Source organism: Gigantopelta aegis, chromosome 6, assembly GCF_016097555.1.
Source record: "Gigantopelta aegis isolate Gae_Host chromosome 6, Gae_host_genome, whole genome shotgun sequence".
Taxonomy (NCBI): Eukaryota; Metazoa; Mollusca; class Gastropoda; order Neomphalida; family Peltospiridae; genus Gigantopelta; species Gigantopelta aegis.
In genome coordinates, this window is record NC_054704.1 from 13,295,723 (window position 1) to 13,315,084 (window position 19,362).

Below are 19,362 nucleotides of genomic sequence, written 5' to 3' on the forward strand. Positions count from 1 at the left end.
CCACAAAGGCGGCGTTAGTGATCCGCCTACAGCCTTAGACCGTAAGTCACCCAATAGCCAATGGTTATTTAATAAATATGCTCTAGTGATGTTGCCATATAAAACAAACCTTAACTCTTAATGGCAAATTTACGTTTGTCAAATCCCAATACATTTAGAAATATTCGGCTGAACGCAACGATTTTAGGGAAAAGTTTAAAAGCAATATCCTGTTTGCGTTATTGCCTCACTTGTTGTTTATGTTCTGCCAATTAATATTTGTCAGACATCCCAAGACATTTTAAAGCGTGCAGTGGTTACTCGTGTAATTCATCTATTTGTGAAAAGTGATTGTATATTCCCTCGGATTGCTGTCATTAGACGTCATCAGTTTACGGCACGCTATTTCTCCCTCTTCGTTAGTTTCTCTCATTAGGCTATCAGGCGAGGCTAAACCTCATTGGTAGGCATAACCTCATTGGGAGGGCATAACCCCATTGGGAGTATACAACAGTTTCTGGTTTGGGCTGACCACCAACAATAGCAGCGCCTTTACTAGCGGGGAGGGGGGGGGGGGGGGGGGTGACGGCATGGAAGGAAACTGTTTCGCCAACACAAAAAAATACGAAAAACAGTGTTCTTTGTATTTAAAAGTACTATTTTGAACTAGTTTGAGGAAACCATATTTTAATGTGCCCCGATTGTTTTCTCGGTGCCCCGCCCCACAATTCAAAATCGGAAACAATTAGGCTTAGCATGTTTTCTAGGGTCGGTATTTTTTAGATACCGGGTATGGTCGGGTTCCTGGAAACATAATTTTTATTTAGTTCTTTTTTTTAATCAAATTGTCCAGAATATATATATATATATATAATATATATATATATTAGATTCATCGTCTGCTCTGAGGCATTCTATATACCTGACAAAACCAGTATCAAATTCCATGTCGTTCCTCTGCAGACGACAGAGTGCTAGGGATATATCGACATTGATGACAGATTAATGTTTCACTGCTCCAGTTATATCGGAGCAGAAGTGTTCTTTGAGTACAACATTAAAACATAGGTGTGTCACGTGACTGATGACATACAAGCATTCGACTCGGTATTGTATAGAGATACGATTTTGTCATTCAGATTTAAGGGCAGTGTGCCGTTTACGTAGAACAAGAAAACCAATGCGTGTTTATCGAACACGCATAACAGCGACTATTAACGTGTATGACAGCATGCAGTTAAGACGTATAATCTGGTAAAGAGCGCCAATTACAGACAGCACACCCTACACCTTTAACATGATTTCAAGCCATTGACCACTGGATAAAATGTGGTATAACCCGACGAGATATATACATTATATAGAGTAAACAAAACACATAGTAATACAACATTTAACTACTTTTATAATGAAAGACTGAGATATTTTAATTGTCGGCGGATTCCATATACCCATACAACCCAATCACCGATCCCTGCCGACACACTACCGGTCAAATCATGGTGTACGTGGTCAGTAGTTTGGTATTTCACGGAGGTTATGTCCCCCACGAGACTGGATCGTACACTGCATGCATATTAACTGTGTCCAACATCAACACATTGCATGGTACGCGAATCACAGACAATGCTAAATCATGTGCCCTTTGCATAAATTGAATTATCACAAAATTGTCTTGCACTAACCCACTAGGGTATTGCCTTTTTTCATCAGCATGCAGATATTCATTAGGTGCATCGTCGAAATCGATAGTTTAGTCAAATAATGTCTGCAAAGACCAGGCTGGGTTCTGTACGAACATATACCTTGTTATACGCCATTGCAAGGTAGGTATGTAGGTATGTAGGTAGGTAGGTAGATGGATATACATATTTGTAGATATGATGTGTATGTATGTTGGTAAAAATAAATAGAAACAGATATTGAGAGAGAGAGAGAGAGAGAGAGAGAGAGAGAGAGAGAGAGAGAGAGAGAGAGGAGAGAGAGAGAGAGAGAGAGAGGAGGGGGGGCAGACACACACACACATAGAGAGAGGGGGGTTGTTACATGGTAAAAGTTCATGACTTTGGTTACATATTATGACATAGTTTTGTCTGTGTAATAAATGTAAATTACTATTAAATCTATTTATATCCAAGATGTTCTTCAAAGAACCCCATTACATGTCCAATCATGAATCAGAATGACATACCATTAAGCCATTCAAAATCGTATCTCTGCACAAGGTAAAGTCTAAAGAGGGTTTTGGCAATGCCATGACTGTTGTCATGAATTACTGTCAGGAGCTTATCGCTATAACACACACATGACAGCCATTATCCATGAGGATCCATCCTTCATACTTTGTCTCCAAGAGGACTGCCACCCCCAGGACAATCTTCTGTTGTTTAAAAGCGTACTTTATGTTTGGTATGATTAATAATGAATACAGCAACTTTGTAAATTGGTTAATTATCAATATTAAATATTATATTTATAGTATAAAAGAACAGAAAAAAGTATTAAATATAAATGGAGTTAAAAATATATTGCGAAACAAATTTGAAATCGAAAGGTTTATTTCATACAAAAATTGTGAACATGAAATTTTCAATAATCAATGGACACAGTGGCTTAATCTTTTTAACTGAAACTTCTTATAAATAGCTTGTTTCGAATTACAGGTCTTTTCGTTTCGAAATATAAGTCTCTTTTCGTAGTATAGATTTTAAGCCCCCCCCCCCCCCATTATTTATTTATCTATCTATCTATCTATCTATCTATCTATCTATCTATCTATCTAGCTATCTATCTAGCTAGCTATCTAGCTATCAATTAATTAATTTCTTTCTATTCTATTGTATTTTCTTTCTTTCCTTCTACTTTTCTCAACTCTTTCCAAGATATGAATCATAGCATCTTGGCTTTCTTTGCCAATCCCCAACCATATGGGAACACTAGAAATATATTTATATGTTAAATTACTATAATATTATGCATTTTCACTTATATAGCAACTCTATTGTAAGGCCATGAAATCAAGGCTCCCCAACCTTGACATGGTCAAACTTGGCTGGGGATAACAAATAATTAAGTAACAAAAAGAAAAGAAAAAAAAGCGTACTCCTACTTTCACAGTCTATCACTGTATGTAGGAGGACATACACCCTACGACTGAAAGGTGTGGTTTAAAGACGAGGGATCTCCGGGAGATTGCTATATTTAATTTGTAAATTTGGCATTTGTTATATATTGGAAATGGTATTTTAAGCTGATCACAAATGGAAATCTGCTCCCCTGGAGTCCCTTTAGCATGTACGGCCACCAGAATTGAAAGACAAATGAATATTTAACGATGCGCCATTGTTTCGCTGAATACTATAAAAGTCATCAATATAACGCGTGAGGGAGACTGTAAGTGGAAAACTCAGTTGTTCATCCTTTAGGTGCTACCTCAAAGACAAAAAAGAACATACCACAGTGTTTGTGGAGAGACGATAATTTACCAAGTAATCCTAGCGAAAACAAGTCCAAGGTCATTTTATTTAAGACTATTACAGAATCTATCACATGCTAATGGTGGTAGCTGGTGGATATGAGCATGGAAACATCACAATTATGCTTGAAGATCCTGCGGAAATATTATTTTATGCTAATTGATTTTATTAAAATATTTGTTTTATGTATGCTACATTTTACATTTAGTGGAAAACAAAATGTGTATATTCAAATTGAGGATCTTTGACCTTACAAGTAAATGCTTCTAAACTGTATTACATGGTAAGCCTGACATTATTTTAGTGGGTACACAGCTCTTTACAGTGTGTTTTATTAGAACTTTTGAATATTTATATTGATATTAATATTCACATCATTGATGCATTTACCTAGGTTCTACACCCAATAGTCGATATAATTTTTGTGCTGGGGTATCGTTAACGTGTATTTTGTTCTGTATATTTAATACTGCGACTACGTTGACTTTCAAGGCTGTTTTTGCATGTTCATTTTCGAGGGCGGGACCTAGCCCAATGGTAAAGCGTCCGCCTAATGCACGGTCGGTCTAAGAATGTTCCCCGTCGGGGGGGGTCGATCGAGCTATTTCTCGTTCCAGCCAGTGCACCACGACTGTGCTATATGGTATCCTGTATGTGGGATGGTGCATATAAAAGATCCCTAACTACTAATGAAAAAAATGTAGCGGGTTTCCTCTAAGACTGTATGCCAAAATCACCAAATGGTTGATATCCAATAGCCGATGATTAATAAATCAATTTGCTCTAGTGGTGTCATTAAATAAAACAAACTGTATAAACCTTCGACAACCTGTAGTCAATGAGTTTGCTGTGATGTCAAAGAAACTCATCCATCCAACCAGATTGTTTTACTAAAGCAAAACTAGAATAACTACAGTTGTGATGATAAGACGTTATTGCAGCGTCTGGAGTGAGTTTTGTCTCTCAGTGTATAGCTATTCGCAGTTCTCCACCATTAAACATGTTCATAGGAAACCATTAGTCAAAAAATTAGATTTCTTTGGTGCTGGAGAACTGACGTGTCTCCACTGTTGCAAGGACTCAGGGTCATAGTTGTGAATCTGACATTACTGAAAATAACATTATTTTTATATTTGTTATTTATGCATGGAGAGATGCATTATTCAATATGTCATATGGGTAACGGGTACTAAAACAACTCTGATGTGTTTTCTTGTAATTTGCATTTGGCGTCATTTAGCTAGCTGGTAAGTTGCTCAAACTTTCAACGCATATAAAATTGATAACTTTTTAAGTGGTGTTCGCCATGTTAATTTGTGAAGTAGAAATGGACGTCAGCGTCTGATTAGCATTTGGTTAGTTCTGGAGGTTCTTCACATTAATTCTGCTTCTTAAACTATACCTAATCGAGTTTTTTCTCGGATAATGTGGTATTCTGGTTAGTTTGAGATGAACTCAATGATGTCCCATGAGAAAATGTAATTGTCATCTCGGCTTAAAGTCATAATCATTTGACGCTAACATGCAGAATGTAAACCACTACTAAAACAATCCACCACCACCACCACCTCCACCACCACCACTATCTACAACAACAACTACTATCGCCAGCACCATTCTAGTGGCGGTAGTAGTAGTTGGCATACCAGCAAACTACTACTACTACGAATCTACTACTACTACTACTATTACTACTGCTGCTACTACTACAATTACTACTACTATACTACTACTACTACTACCACCACAACTACTACCACAACTACTATTAAACTACTAAAGGGGTTGGACGTAGCCCAGTGGTAATGCGCTCGCCTGATACGCGGTCGGTGTAGGATCAATCCTAGTCGGTGGGTTTATTAGACTATTTCTCGTTCTAGCCAGGGTTTCATGACTAGTGTATAAAGGTCGTGATATATACTATCCCTAATTTTGTTTGTAGCCCTTAACCATATGACATTCCTTCTTTCTCAAAATAATAATATTTTGGCCGTCCAGGGACATACATACTCTGATATCCTACCAAGGATACCTGAAGAACGGGAATCCTTGATAGATGTAGAGGATTGGACAATATTATCAAAAGACATAACCATTGTAGAGGATGTTCCAGGAATCACTAGGAAGGGAGAACAGTCAGATGCCATCCTAAAGTATCTAACACTGGAAATGCTTCAAAACAAGTACAACACCTCACAGTGGACCCATGTCTACACAGATGGCTCAGCTGAAGAGGCAGTAAAGAATGCTGGTAGTGGTGTCCACGTAAGGTTTCCTGATGGACGAGTCAGATCATACCCAGCAGGAAAACTGTCAACAAACTTCAGAGCAGAAACAAATGCCATTCTTCAAGCGACCATAATCATCAGTTTGGAGAATCCACTTTCATCACATGTTGTGTTCCTGACAGATTGCAAATTCCTCACTCAGAGCATACAGTCACCTGCAGAAAACCTAGTAACAGCAGTTCGACAGGGACTGGCTGACCTTTCTCTAAACGTGCAAGTTATAGTCCAGTCAGTTCCAGCACTTTGTGGTATTGCAGGAAAAGTACATGCTGACAGGCTGGCAAAGGAGGGAAGCACGATGGAACAGCCAAATCATCCAATCTCCTTCAGAGAGACAAAAAGATAATTCAGAGAAAGTTCCATTGCACCCACGTTAGAACTAAGGATCCAATTCATCATCTGGAGAGATACCAAAAGACAAAATTTTTTAGCCTAAGTACCAGACACTGCCATTTCAGATCCCATATGTACCGCCTGAAACGGGCAGACACTGATGAATGTCCATATCAAACAGGACCACAGTCCCCAGGGCACATCATGCAATTCTCTCCCACCCCCCTCTACGATGAAGCCAGGGTATAGCACTGGCCGGACAGAGCAACACTGGATGGCAAGCTTTGGGGTTCCAAAGAAGACTTGACAGAGACAGCGGTTTTTTCTTTATCAAAACAACCGGACTCCAAATCTAAAGCTGTTAAACTATAGCTTGAATGCAGAAGAAAAAGAAGGCCATCCAGGGCCGAGTTCAACCCGACCCAGCAGAAAAACGTTCGATAGACTGGTTTATGGGATTCATATTAAACCAAATGACCTTAGTGTGCACCAGTCAAATAGTTCACGAACGTTAGGTAGCTCACTTTCTGTAAACACGGCAGGATATAGTATTAATACTAGGTGGAACATGGAGAAAACCTGTCAAAATAGTTTTATAGTCTAGAAAAGAGAAATTACATGGCAAAAGCATTAACTATATTTGTAGACAATGAAAATAATGTTCTAGAAAATTAAAACCAAATTGAGAAAGAGGTGGTAGCTTTTTATAAAACATTGTATACCAATCGAGATGATGAATTAATTAATGTTGACCTAGAAAAAGAACTTCATAACCATAGAGTTAAAAAACTAAACAATACTATGTCAAAATCTCTAATGGGAGAATTAACCTATCATGAAGTCACTAAAGTTTTAAAGAAAATTAATAATTTTAAGTCACCTGGGACAGACGGATATATCAGATTAATTTGTTATTAGAAGTTTAAACTTTGGATATAACTTAGTTCAGTTATCTGATTCACAGAAATTGGGATTAATTACACTTATTCCAAAGAAATATAAGGCAAAAGAATATCTTAAAAATTGGAGACTAATATCACTTCTAAACGTTATTTACAAACTAGGGTCAGCAGCTATTGCAGAAATAATTAAAATGTCCTCCCCTCGTTAGTATCTGTGGATCAAAATGGATTTATACATGGTCGATCCATAGATACTAATATTAGACTAATATATGATATATTACATTATACAACTACACAAAATAAATCAGGAATGCTCTTACTTGTAGATTTTGAAAAAAAAGAGCCTTGGACACCCTTTCTTGGAGTTTTATAACAAAAGTTGTAGCTTATTTTAAATTTGGTCCGTCAATACAGAAATGGATAAGAACTTACTATAATAAATGTGAATCATGTTTATTCATAAGAGGATGTAAACAAGGTGATCCTTTATCACCGTATACTTTTATTTTTGGGATCATAGTAAGAAATAACAACGACATAACAGGGATAAAGATAAATGGTAATGAATTTTAAAAATCGCAGTTTGCTGATGATACACCATTACTATTAGATTGGTGTGGAATATTTGTTAAAACATCCATGGAAACATTACAATATTTAACAAATATTTCTGATCTAAAAATTAATATAATTTAGATAAAACAAATATAACAAGATTATGCAAGGATAGAACTGATGATACTAAAATTGTCCAAAATATAAGTTAAAATGGACTACTGAATTTACACTCCTTGGTGTGCGATTCTCTACTAATATGTATCAAATACAAGAAATAAACTATAATGCTAAGCTAAAAGAATTTTTAAAGTTGCCTGAACAATGGTCAAAACGTTCTTTACCAACAGTAGGGAAAATTTCTGTAATTAACATTCTGGCTTTATCAAAATTTGTTTATCTTTTTCCTTCACTTCCAAATACAACAGATGCTTTCTTCAAAAACTTAGAAACATATTTCTTTCAGTTTATTTGGAATAAAAAGCATGACAAAATAGCTAGAAAAACATTAATTAGGGATTATCAAAATGATGGTTTAAGAGCAGTAACGCAAAGCACCAAAAATATCGTGGATGAAAAGTGTGTATTTAAACCACGACGGCCTGTTTATTGAGTAAATGCTTACAGTTTAAAGTTTCGTCTTACAGCAAAACAAAATCATTGATATGCACAAATCATTTTTGGAAAAATGTATTAAATATATGGTCAAACTTTGTAGAAAAAATGTGAAGCTAGAATTAACAAAATAAAAGTACTTAACCTATCAGTTTGGCATAACTTGTATATTAAAATCATTAAGAAGCATGTTTATTATAAGATCTACAGGAATTAAGTTCTTAAAAGATATTTTGAATAATACCAATTGACTTTCATATGGTGAATTCTGTATGACATATGACTTTAAACCACCATTTACAGCTTATACTGGGTTGATTTTAGAAATTAAAAAAATGTTATAAATTGAATGTGTATACAGAATTAGTAACATTACAAATACCGATAATATCTAATGGCCTAGAAGAACTTCTTAAAACAAATGCTTGTAAAACGTTTTACAATGATGGTGTAAACGAGGATATATCAAAACAGAATAAACACGAAAGTAAAATGGCATCATATTTTTGGAATAGAGTTCTGTGAAAAATAGTGGGAAAATGTATATCTCTCACTTTCAAGCTAACTACGGACACAGGGCTTCGTTACTTTCAGTTTTATTTATGTTAACCACAAATAAGCAATTGGTATAATAGATTCAGATAAATGTGAATTTTGTCATATGTTTAGTGAAATTTAATGCACCATTTTAGTTATGTAAACATGTTCAGACATTCTGGAATTCTGTTATAAACTGCATATTCTTAAAAACTAAAATCAGTCTTCAATTGAATGCACAAACAATTGTTTTAGGCAAACCTAACTATTCTAAAAAAAGAGGATAATATTGTACATTTAATACTGCTAATTGCAAAACAATACATATACAAATCAAAATGCAAAAGTCAAGAACTAACATTAACTGGCTTCCAGAATAGTCTGAACACGTATTATCATATAGATTGATTGAAACATATTTTATTGCTTTTTAAAAAACAAATGGATTAGGCAAAAGTTATACAACTTACTAAGCCTTCTATAATAATAATAATAATAATAATAATAATAATAATACATATACATTTTACGACAGTAATATACTTTTGCAATTTAAATATGAACAGAAATACATATTATTGAAAAAGAGACAGAAGAAAGAAAAAAATTTGAAACAGAAAAAGATGCAATAAAGTTTTCTATGTGTTCTATAATTAGACAGAAATTTTGCTAAAGGAAAACACGAAACCCCCAAAAGGCATCGCAATCATTACGCAATGGCTACAAAAATAATAACAGTGATAAAAAATAAATAGTAGTAATAATTTTAAAGATCCATACTTTATTTACTAATTAAGGGAAACGTTTTGTTTAATTTACATACTTATGTACATAAAATAAATATTTCTTTATTGTCTTCTTCACTTAGAGCATTTCTACCATTTAAAACTAGTTTTCCATTTCATATAAAATGCATTCACAGAAAAAAATAGATAAGTATATTTCCATAATAAACAACAGGACAATCCAATTTGAAGAAAAGTGGAATTGTTGGACAAAACTAATTGTATAAAGTATAATGTACATTTATTTTTCAGAATTATTTATGGGTACATTGTATTTACAGGATATATAAAAATGATTTACAGATTAATTATGTTAATATTTATATTAATACGTATGATACCATTTTATAATGCATCATCTATTTTATTGTTACTTGTTTATTAAAAATTAAAAAGGAAAAAAAAAAGAAAAAAAGAGAAACGTAATATTTATACAATTTATAAATGAGAAAGTCGAATAAAAATGTGAACGGGGCTTGATGGGACTTGAATTATTGTCGTAAGCTTGGCAGCCAATCAGCTTATCCACTGGACCACGGAGTTCATTTCAGGACAGATAGATAACTCTACCTCCTCGTTGTATTCCGCGTTCACACTTACTGGAGAAGACGTTGCCATTTAGCAAATGATGCATACTGTTTAATCAGCAGAGTTCTCACTTAATTTCAAACAAAGTGTCGTTAGTTATGGTAACGCAGTGTTCAATTATTCATATTTCATGTGGTTATATCCCTTTTGTACACCACTGTCAATAATAAATGAAACTGATCTCTTTTTTGTTCTAGGCGCCATCTTTGACCGCCATTCTGTTCAGGTACGAACAGCCTATCGCTATGAAGTTCACAGATACAAACGAGCGTATTCCCATGCCTACCGGTTTGAACTCAACGATAATTGGACGGCAGTCCTTGACGTCACAGACAGTTTCGCGGTCAGCAATGCGCGTAAGTAGAACTGGCTGGTCTGCCTTTAGTCCCAGCCCCAGGACTCGTTTATTAGTCTTTAGATTCTAGAGTCGGTCTACATTACTGGACATAGTCGCACGTTGCCACTAGCCACGGCAATCAGTTTGAATCTTTATACCATGATCTAGGTGTAACCCTTGAATGTTACTCCAAGTGATTTTGGGGCATATCCCAAAATAAATTGTAATAGGATTTTGTTTTTCAAAATTCATTTAAGAGATGTCCCTAGAACAACATATTAAAAACAAAATACACCAAAATACACCAAAATACACCAAAAAGTGTGAGATATGTCTAATTTGCGAGGCGGCAAGCGTATTCAACTTTGTGATGTGATATAATCTAGAGAATATGTTTGAGCCGTTCAAACAATAAAGATAGTTTTGGGTGGGTGGGGAAGCTGTTTAATAAAATGCTAATATGATCCATCCTGCCCACAAAATACACCACTGAAACTGAATGGAATATATTTCAATGTTAAGGATACGCGCAGAAATATTTAAATGATACATTTTCAGTTCAGAAGTTGTGATACATATTTAAAGTAGATTGTTTTAAAATGTAACTTTCAATGACTTTACTTAGCAAGACATAAAAGGTGAGATCAATTTGTGAAGTTTTATTTTTTATTCAGCTGATGAAAATATTAAATAAGAAAACGCAAGCTTTGCTCCCTTTGAAATGTTATGTTTGGCAGCCGTCTTGACCGTGTGTGAATTAAGGAACAATACAGTGAATGCACCATTATACATGCATGGATTAACTTCATTATATCCAAATCATATGTAAACAAAGTCCAAGATGTTTGAACCAATTGGCTATTTGAATGTATTTTGGCGGCAATGTTGGAATCATGCGAATGAGGAAAATGTGCAATAAAACTAAATTTATTTATTGTGTAGAATAGCTTCCTCATTTTTAGATAATATATACACAACGCCAAGATGCTGGGAAACATAATATAGATACACGCAAAATTGTCTATTTAAAAGAATTTTTACGGCCATATTGGAATTATGCAAAAGAAGAAGTGTCAGATCGAAGTAGGAATTTATTAAACAGCTTCCCAATACATCTAAACTATTTTTATTGTTTGAAGGGCTCAAAGATGGTATATAGATTCCATTACTTGCACAATTCAATTTCTAATATAGCTTCAAAAACCTTGCATTAAATGTACGCGTCACAGAGCAGTCAGTTTCAGGTTAACTTATGTATAACAAAGCAATCAATTTCGATCGTGTTTATTTCATTGGATGGTATGGCTGTGGTAACGGGGAGAAGCCAGTCCTATATCTATAAATCAATAACACGCCTCTGTTGTTGACATGTGATATTATAAATAACACATGACGTTTTTACCAACGGGTGTGCAAGAAATATATTTACAGCACTAATTGGATTTCAGTTTCCTTTGTCTCAACGGAATTTTTTGTTGTTGACAGAATGCATGATGTAAAACTCCGGATAGAATGCAAATACTGTCTTTGTAAAAGTAATCAATATCTTTAAAAATTCTGATGCAATTTGAATTTATTTCTTTGGATTTTTTTTCTAAAGCAAGTAACCTAACATTCGAGTATAATCCATAACCTAAAGTTAGCATTATGTCTCGGTTCGTAAAGGCTGAAATATGTGATGGCTGTCTGTAAGAAATAAGCCTATAAATCCATTGCTTTAAACGTGGCTTAGCTGCATTTTTTTTCATTATACATATCGTATTATTTGCTATATATAAAACGGTGTAATATCACGACCAACACAAGACAAAAAGAGGGGTGTAGACTGTAACGCCATAGCTTGAAATATGGGAGGGGGTGCAGACTGTAACGTCATATCATGAGGCATGGAGGGAGACAGACTGTAACATCATAACACAAGTATTCAATTTGAATGAAACGTGACGTCTAATTAGGCCCGAGCCATCAGCGTAGACTGTAGTTTTCAGCTTATTCCGGCAAAGCAATCAATGAACACGTACCAGCTTTTACATTCATCCGACTCCATTATTGCAGTTATCACAAAATGTCTGACACAGATCATTCAATTATCAAATATCATTATGGACGGTCCTTAAACTTGTTTTCCTCGAGCTGCAGAGATAGTGCATACCACTGCCTTTGTGAGTGCCAGGTCGATCTTGCGACTTCGATCACCTCAAACCTTGGCTGTATTGGTCCTTGAAAGAACTTGAAGACAAGAGCAGGGAGAATATATGTGTGGTCAACCACTTCACTATCCACTTTGGGTCAACAGAAACTGACTTGGACACAATGTCGGTATCTGTGATTTACTAGTAGTAAGACCCAACATGTTGCTTAGAACCAACTGACAGTAATTCACAAACATTAGATGGAAATCAAATCAAAGATGTTAATTAAAAATAACTAATAATAGTTCACAAAAAATAAGTGGTCATCAAATCAAACATGTTAAATAAAAATAACAAATAGTAATTCACAAAACATAGGTGGTCATCAAACCATACATCTTAATTAATAAGGGAGCGAGACGTAGCCCAGTGGTAAGCGTTCGCTTGATGCGCAGTTGGTCTGGGGTCCCTTGCTACTAAATATAGCGGGTTTCCTCTATATTTCAAATTACCAAATGTATAACATCCAATATCCGATGATTAATAAATCAATACAAACTTCTTCTTTTTCTTAATAATAACTGATGAGATGATTATCAAATCAATAACGTTAATTAAAAATAACAAATCGTAATTCACAAATAATAGGTGGTCCTCAAACCAGAGAGCTTAATAAATAATAACTGACATGAATTCACAAAGAGAATGTGAGTCTGAAATCATAAATGTTAATTAAAAATAACACCCAGTAATTCACAATCAATAGGGGGTCCTCAAATAATAGATCTTGAGCAACAATAACCCTCAGGAATTCACAAATAGAAGGTGGTATACATGTTGTCATATGAAGACAAGATCATGCTTTCAAGTTGCTCAGCAGTATGCGACGTATCGAAATAAACTAATACATTTTATAGGTCTTGTAATATATACTGGCTTCTAAAGAAAATGATGTCTGATTAATAGATACTGTTTAGGCAATAATTTTCAAGCAAATTCAACCAGCTATTTTTATTATTAATAACGTTTTGAACACGGTTCTGTCCTGCTATGAATTAATATAACTACGATTTTAGTTTTGTCTGCTAGTCCTGTTCGGAAACAATTGACGAACACGTTTAGTCATTCCATCAAACATTCGACAGAACTCTCAGTAATATTGGCAATTTATCATTAAACATTCCAGCATATGACCAATGGAGGTGTTCGTGTAATTCAGACAAATAATAAATAACTATACTGGTGTTATTCCGTAAAATAACCAATGAACTAGGTGAACAGGTCTGAGACAATTTAAACATAACAAATGTTTGAACACTTTCAGAACCTCCTGGCTAATAAACTATGATAATTTTTGGGTCATTCCGGAAAATGACGAATGGGCACTTTCGTATCACTTCGACAAATAACCAACCAAGTTGTTCGGGTCATTCCGGTAAGCTTTGCAATGGATACGAATGCTAATATTTTTTTATATCGCCACTTGTTGCTTAGATAAAAGCTTCTACAATACGAAGACGTCTAGATCGTGTGCCATTTTTGACAATTCCATTAATGTTATTGTTTCCCCATGTTAGAGTTACGACACACAATCAACGAGCCGAAAACGTGTTGTAAATTCACTTTCTTTTGAAGACCTAATTTGTAATCTTACCAGAGAATTCTTTCGTAATTCGACTAGCTGGAAATGACCCATCTCTATCGATTTGTTCATAAGACGTCAGAAGAAGAACATTAACCTGATATACTGGATCAAAAACAACGAAACATCGCAAAAATATTGCTCATCTGTATCTAAAGACATCAAAGAGAAATGATTAATGGCGGCGATGTGAGTGTGATCGCATCACTGATTGGCGTTTGTCGGGTAATTCGCTTCATCATGGCGATGTTTTGTTTCTCGAGAAACAACACACAGTTAGTCAAGAAATATTAAAGATGGAGACGATAGTGTGCAATTAAACGCTGGTTAGTACATAGTTTATTGTCCAGCAGATAAAACCAGAAGCTAAAAATAAATTTGAAAAATTAAGTATGCTCTTGATCAATGAGAGCAAGGGCAATAAACACACACGCACGTACGCACGCACCACACACACACACACACATACACACACAACCACTGCACCACAACTAGATAAAGGCCGTGGTATGTGCTTTCCTGTCTCTGGAAAAGTGCATATAAAAGATCCCTTTCTGCATTAGGAAAGATGTACGAGTCTGAAATACCAAATGTTTGACATCCAATAGCCGATGGTTAAGTAATCAATGTGCTCCAGTGGTGTCATTAAACAAAACAAACAAAGAAACAAACTTTACATTTTTAAATTATGCAAATCGTAAGATACTGTTTTATAACACAAGTCTGCATTTGTATGCGTAATATTGTATTTTCGGACTCGGTATTGTTGTCAAACTGCAACTGAATACATGGTGAACAATGCGTGGATACCGAGCTGAATGGTTCCCAGGGCAACCGTTTTCATCCGTTTTATTCCGTTTTATTACGACGTTTATTTGAAATATATCAGAATCAAACTGGCAATATAATGTTCAATAATCTCCAGAGTATCTGATACGCACGCGCAAATGCCTTATTTTGCAGACGGGCTGAACACTGTGAGGGAGTTAAAACAGAAATATATAAAAGTTTTATAAATTATTTTTATCCCCATAAACCTAGGACTTTTAAACACTTCAGTATATTGTCGTTATAGAAAGGAATACTGAGTTGTTTAGCGTTCATGGTGCATGATGTATGTGTAAAGGTTCTGCACAGAATAAGTGTCTTAGTTAGCTCGAGTTGAATATGTGCCTTGTCAGTGTTCGTATTGAATAAATTATTAGTAATAATTTTGTTTTATCCGATTACTAAGCTATACATGGAATGTTTGAGTATTTTCTACACGGAATGTTTGAGTATTTTCTAAACGGAATGTTTGTGATGAATAAGTTTAAAGGGAATGTTTCTGGTGTGTATGTTCTACACGGAATGTTTGTGCTGAGTATGGTCAAAGAGAATGTTAGTGTCGAGAATGTTCAAAGGGAATGTTTGCGTTGATTAAGTTCTACAAGAAATATTTGTGCGAGAACGTTTTACATTAAATATTTGTGTTGAGTATGTTCAAAACAAATGTTTGTGTTGAGTAAGTTCTGTAAGGAATATTTATGCTGAGTTTGTTCAAAGGGAATGTTTGTGTTGAGTCCGTTCTACAATGAATGTTTGTGTTGAGTATCTTCAGTGGGAATGCGTGTGTTGAGTAAGTTTTACAAGGCATGGTTTTGTTGGGTATGTCCTACGAGGAATGTTTGTGTTGCGTATGCCCAGTGGGAATGTTTGTGTTGAGTAGGTTTTATAAGGAATGTTTCTGTTGAGTCTGGTCTATAAGAAATGTTCTGAGTAAAGTGTGTACGGAATGATTGTCTGCAGTAAATTCTATAAGGAATGTTTACGTTTAGTGTGTTATACAAATAATTTGTGTTGAGTATGTTGTAAAGAAACGCTTTATATTGAATATATTCCACGTGGATATCTAAAAGGAATGTGTATATTTAATATACTCGACGAAGAATGTTTGTGTTGAGTTTGTTGTACAAGGAAGCTTTATGCTGAATATGTTCCACACGAATTGGTTGTGTGACAGATAATTTGCTGAGATCACATCACTAAAAACATTCTGTATGGTTCACGTGCTTAACACATTTGTCTGTCTAATGTAAATGTCTCCAATGATTGAAGTGTTCGACTCAGAGGTTTCCCATTATCCCATTTGTCGCGTCATTTGTCCTGTATGGATGAGCTAAGACTAAACTCACGACTCTGAATGTCACATGTTGTGTTTGGAAGACAAATGACGTATGAATACCGCAAATCTGACTATAGTCACGCCATCTATAAATGTGTCTTGGATTTGTTGTCGTAATGTAATTTGTGTTTGTTTAATTCTTGTCGAACGGTTAAACAAAAGAAAAGTCTAATGTTTAGGATGAAAGTGAATTATAATTGGATCAGTGGATTAAACAGTCACCTGTTTTATCTTACTGCGTGTGAATGAGAACAATATTCACAAAAAAAGCGAGAAGATATATATATATATATATATATATATATATATATATATATATATATATATATATATATACTCAACAACGAAAGTTTAGCTAATGTTAAAAGAAATGGCATAACATTTATAAATCAACCTATTTTTATTAATTAGTATTCACATTTGAAATGTTTACCATTTGCAAACAACATAAACTCATCAACCTTTGCCGTAACATAACAGGAGGACCTGGTTTTCTTTTAAGTTTATTCAACCATGGCAAATTTAGACGTCATAAACTTTCGTTATTATATAGTTTATTACAATAGGCCTACTGGCCTTTGAGCATTCATAATATACATACATTATAAAATAAAATAAAATAAAATATGGTGGTATATGAACACATGAACATACACACACAAAGAAAAAAAAGACTGCAGTGACATGAACAGGTAATTAATTAAACATATACTTAAATATTGTCGTGTTACGGAGAAGCTTTAGATATATAATATATTATGCCTTCGCTGAAATACTTTGAAACAAACAGAGCTAAATTTCTTAATACCTGAGCATTATTATTGTTACACAAATCAGTGCATTTGAACATACTAGGGTATTTTCTAAAATATTGTGGAATATACTTTTTTCGTATGCTATCATACAGTGGACAGACACATACAAAATGATATTCATCCTCTAAATCATTACATATAAGACACATTCTGTCTTCTAATAAAATAGGGTTAGGCTTCAACCGATAATCTATGTGATGCTACATGAAGTCTGGTCAATGCATATCTAACATTCTCAACATAAACATTATCCAAATATTGCTTGTAACAAAATAATTGTGAAAATGTTTATATAAGGAAGCTCTAGAGGATTCATTTAATTGTGACCTCCAGCCGTGTACATGTATGTCTTGTAAACGTTGCCGTAAAGCTGACCAAAAAAACTTCATTTATAACACCCTGGTTGTTCCATATTTCTGAAAATCCAGTGTCATTCAACAAATTTCTAGCATGCATAGCCAATTCTAGCATGCATAGCCAATTGATCTTAGTAGGAGACACAATAATGTCGTGTAACATCATATTATAGCATATTTTTATATATTTTCTAAAGATAAGCTAAAAAAATAATAATCACTTTTTAGTAAAATTGTAGTGGTGTAATAAAGTATCACATAAATATTTTTAAAATTCATATTGTTAGGACAAGAAGACAAATTCACAAGTAAATGGGATACTTTATAAGATTAATAACTATTTAAATTAGCTTTTGCTTCGTTCAAACCAAGTGTTCTATGTCGAACAACACAATTACACTAATCTTATATATTTTAAACGCCCATCATTTGGATAAAAACTTGTTTTCCCTCCTCTTTACTTTTCCCCACCACGCCCAGTTTTTTGTCCCCCTGTTCTAACACTTGAATTTTTATCTTGAATTGGCCGAGTGCAGAGTATCCTTAAAAATGTATATGATGTCTGCTTGGTGTGTATGTTATATGTGCATATAACTACATATATGTGGATGTATATGTATACCGATGTGTTTGTTTTCATATATGTTATTATATTTCTGTATAATTATTAACCCGCTGTATACCCACAACACAAATATGAGCAAATGACATATCAAACGATGTGCTTGAAGAACTGGATAACTGAATGAATTAATGATGATTTATTTAATGAATGAATGAATGAATAAATGAAAGAAAGAAATGTTTTATTTAACGACGCACTCAACACATTCTATTTACGGTTACATGGCGTCAGACATATGGTTAAGGACCACACAGATATTGAGAGCGGAAACCCGCTGTCGCCACTTCATGGGCTACTCTTTTCGATTAGCAGCAAGGGATTTTTATATGCACCATCCCACAAACAGGGTAGTACATACCACGGCCTTTGATATACCAGTCGTGATGCACTGGTTGGAACAAGAAATAGCTCAATGAGCCACCGACGGGGATGGATCCTAGATCGACCGCGCATCGAGCGAGTGCTTTACCGCTGGGCTACGTCCCGCCCCTGCATAGAAGCATGCAAAACTATAATGCGTCATTATTATGGTCACAAAACAGTCGACAGTTACTAATTGAATATTACAGGCTATGTATAGGTTACAAAAAACACACAAAAAACCCCCAAAACAAACAAACAAAAAAACACGCCTCCCCCCTCCACCAACACAAAGGCAACAAAGAAAGACAAAAGGCAAAACTTAAATGAAATACGATGTGTTGCATCTGTGTGTAAAATGTCAAACTACATGGAAATCAAAATGATGCAGTGCTTATATAATATTCTACTTTATAAATCCAATCTGGGTCGATTGCAATATTAAGAACTACAGAATGATGTATTACTAAAATACGTCCCCGTTAGAAATTTACTATGGAAACATACACTGGATTTACAAATCGGAATAAACGCATTAGAATAATGACAGTATTTCGTCTCTACCACGCGGGTTTTATCATGTACATGCTAACCGGGCTATCTAGCACACATTGTCGTCATAATTGGCAGTTTCAGTGCTGATATTCATATATGGATCATTAAACTAGTTCCCTGGAACGGTAAAATACCTCCCCAGAGAAACGTACCGGTACGATGGGTTACCATAAAAATTATGTTATATCTATCTGGAGATATCAAACCTAAAAGTACGTATAACGGCATTTTAAAATGATCATATGACTGCTGGAGACTCGACTGAATTTTTTTCTTTGGTTGATCTGCTAGAATATTTGTTTACTGAAAAGAAAT

At 34.7% G+C, this 19,362-nt stretch overlaps 1 protein-coding gene across 1 annotated transcript in view; it reads left to right on the top strand.

Annotated features, from left to right (window-relative positions):
* Positions 1-19,362, top strand: part of LOC121374915 (glutamate receptor-like) — a 90,794-nt gene that overhangs the window by 3,421 nt on the left and 68,011 nt on the right. The window contains exon 2 of the mRNA XM_041502050.1: positions 10,259-10,417. Within this exon, the coding sequence (XP_041357984.1) occupies positions 10,259-10,417 (159 nt within the window). The remainder of the gene's footprint in view (positions 1-10,258; positions 10,418-19,362) is intronic.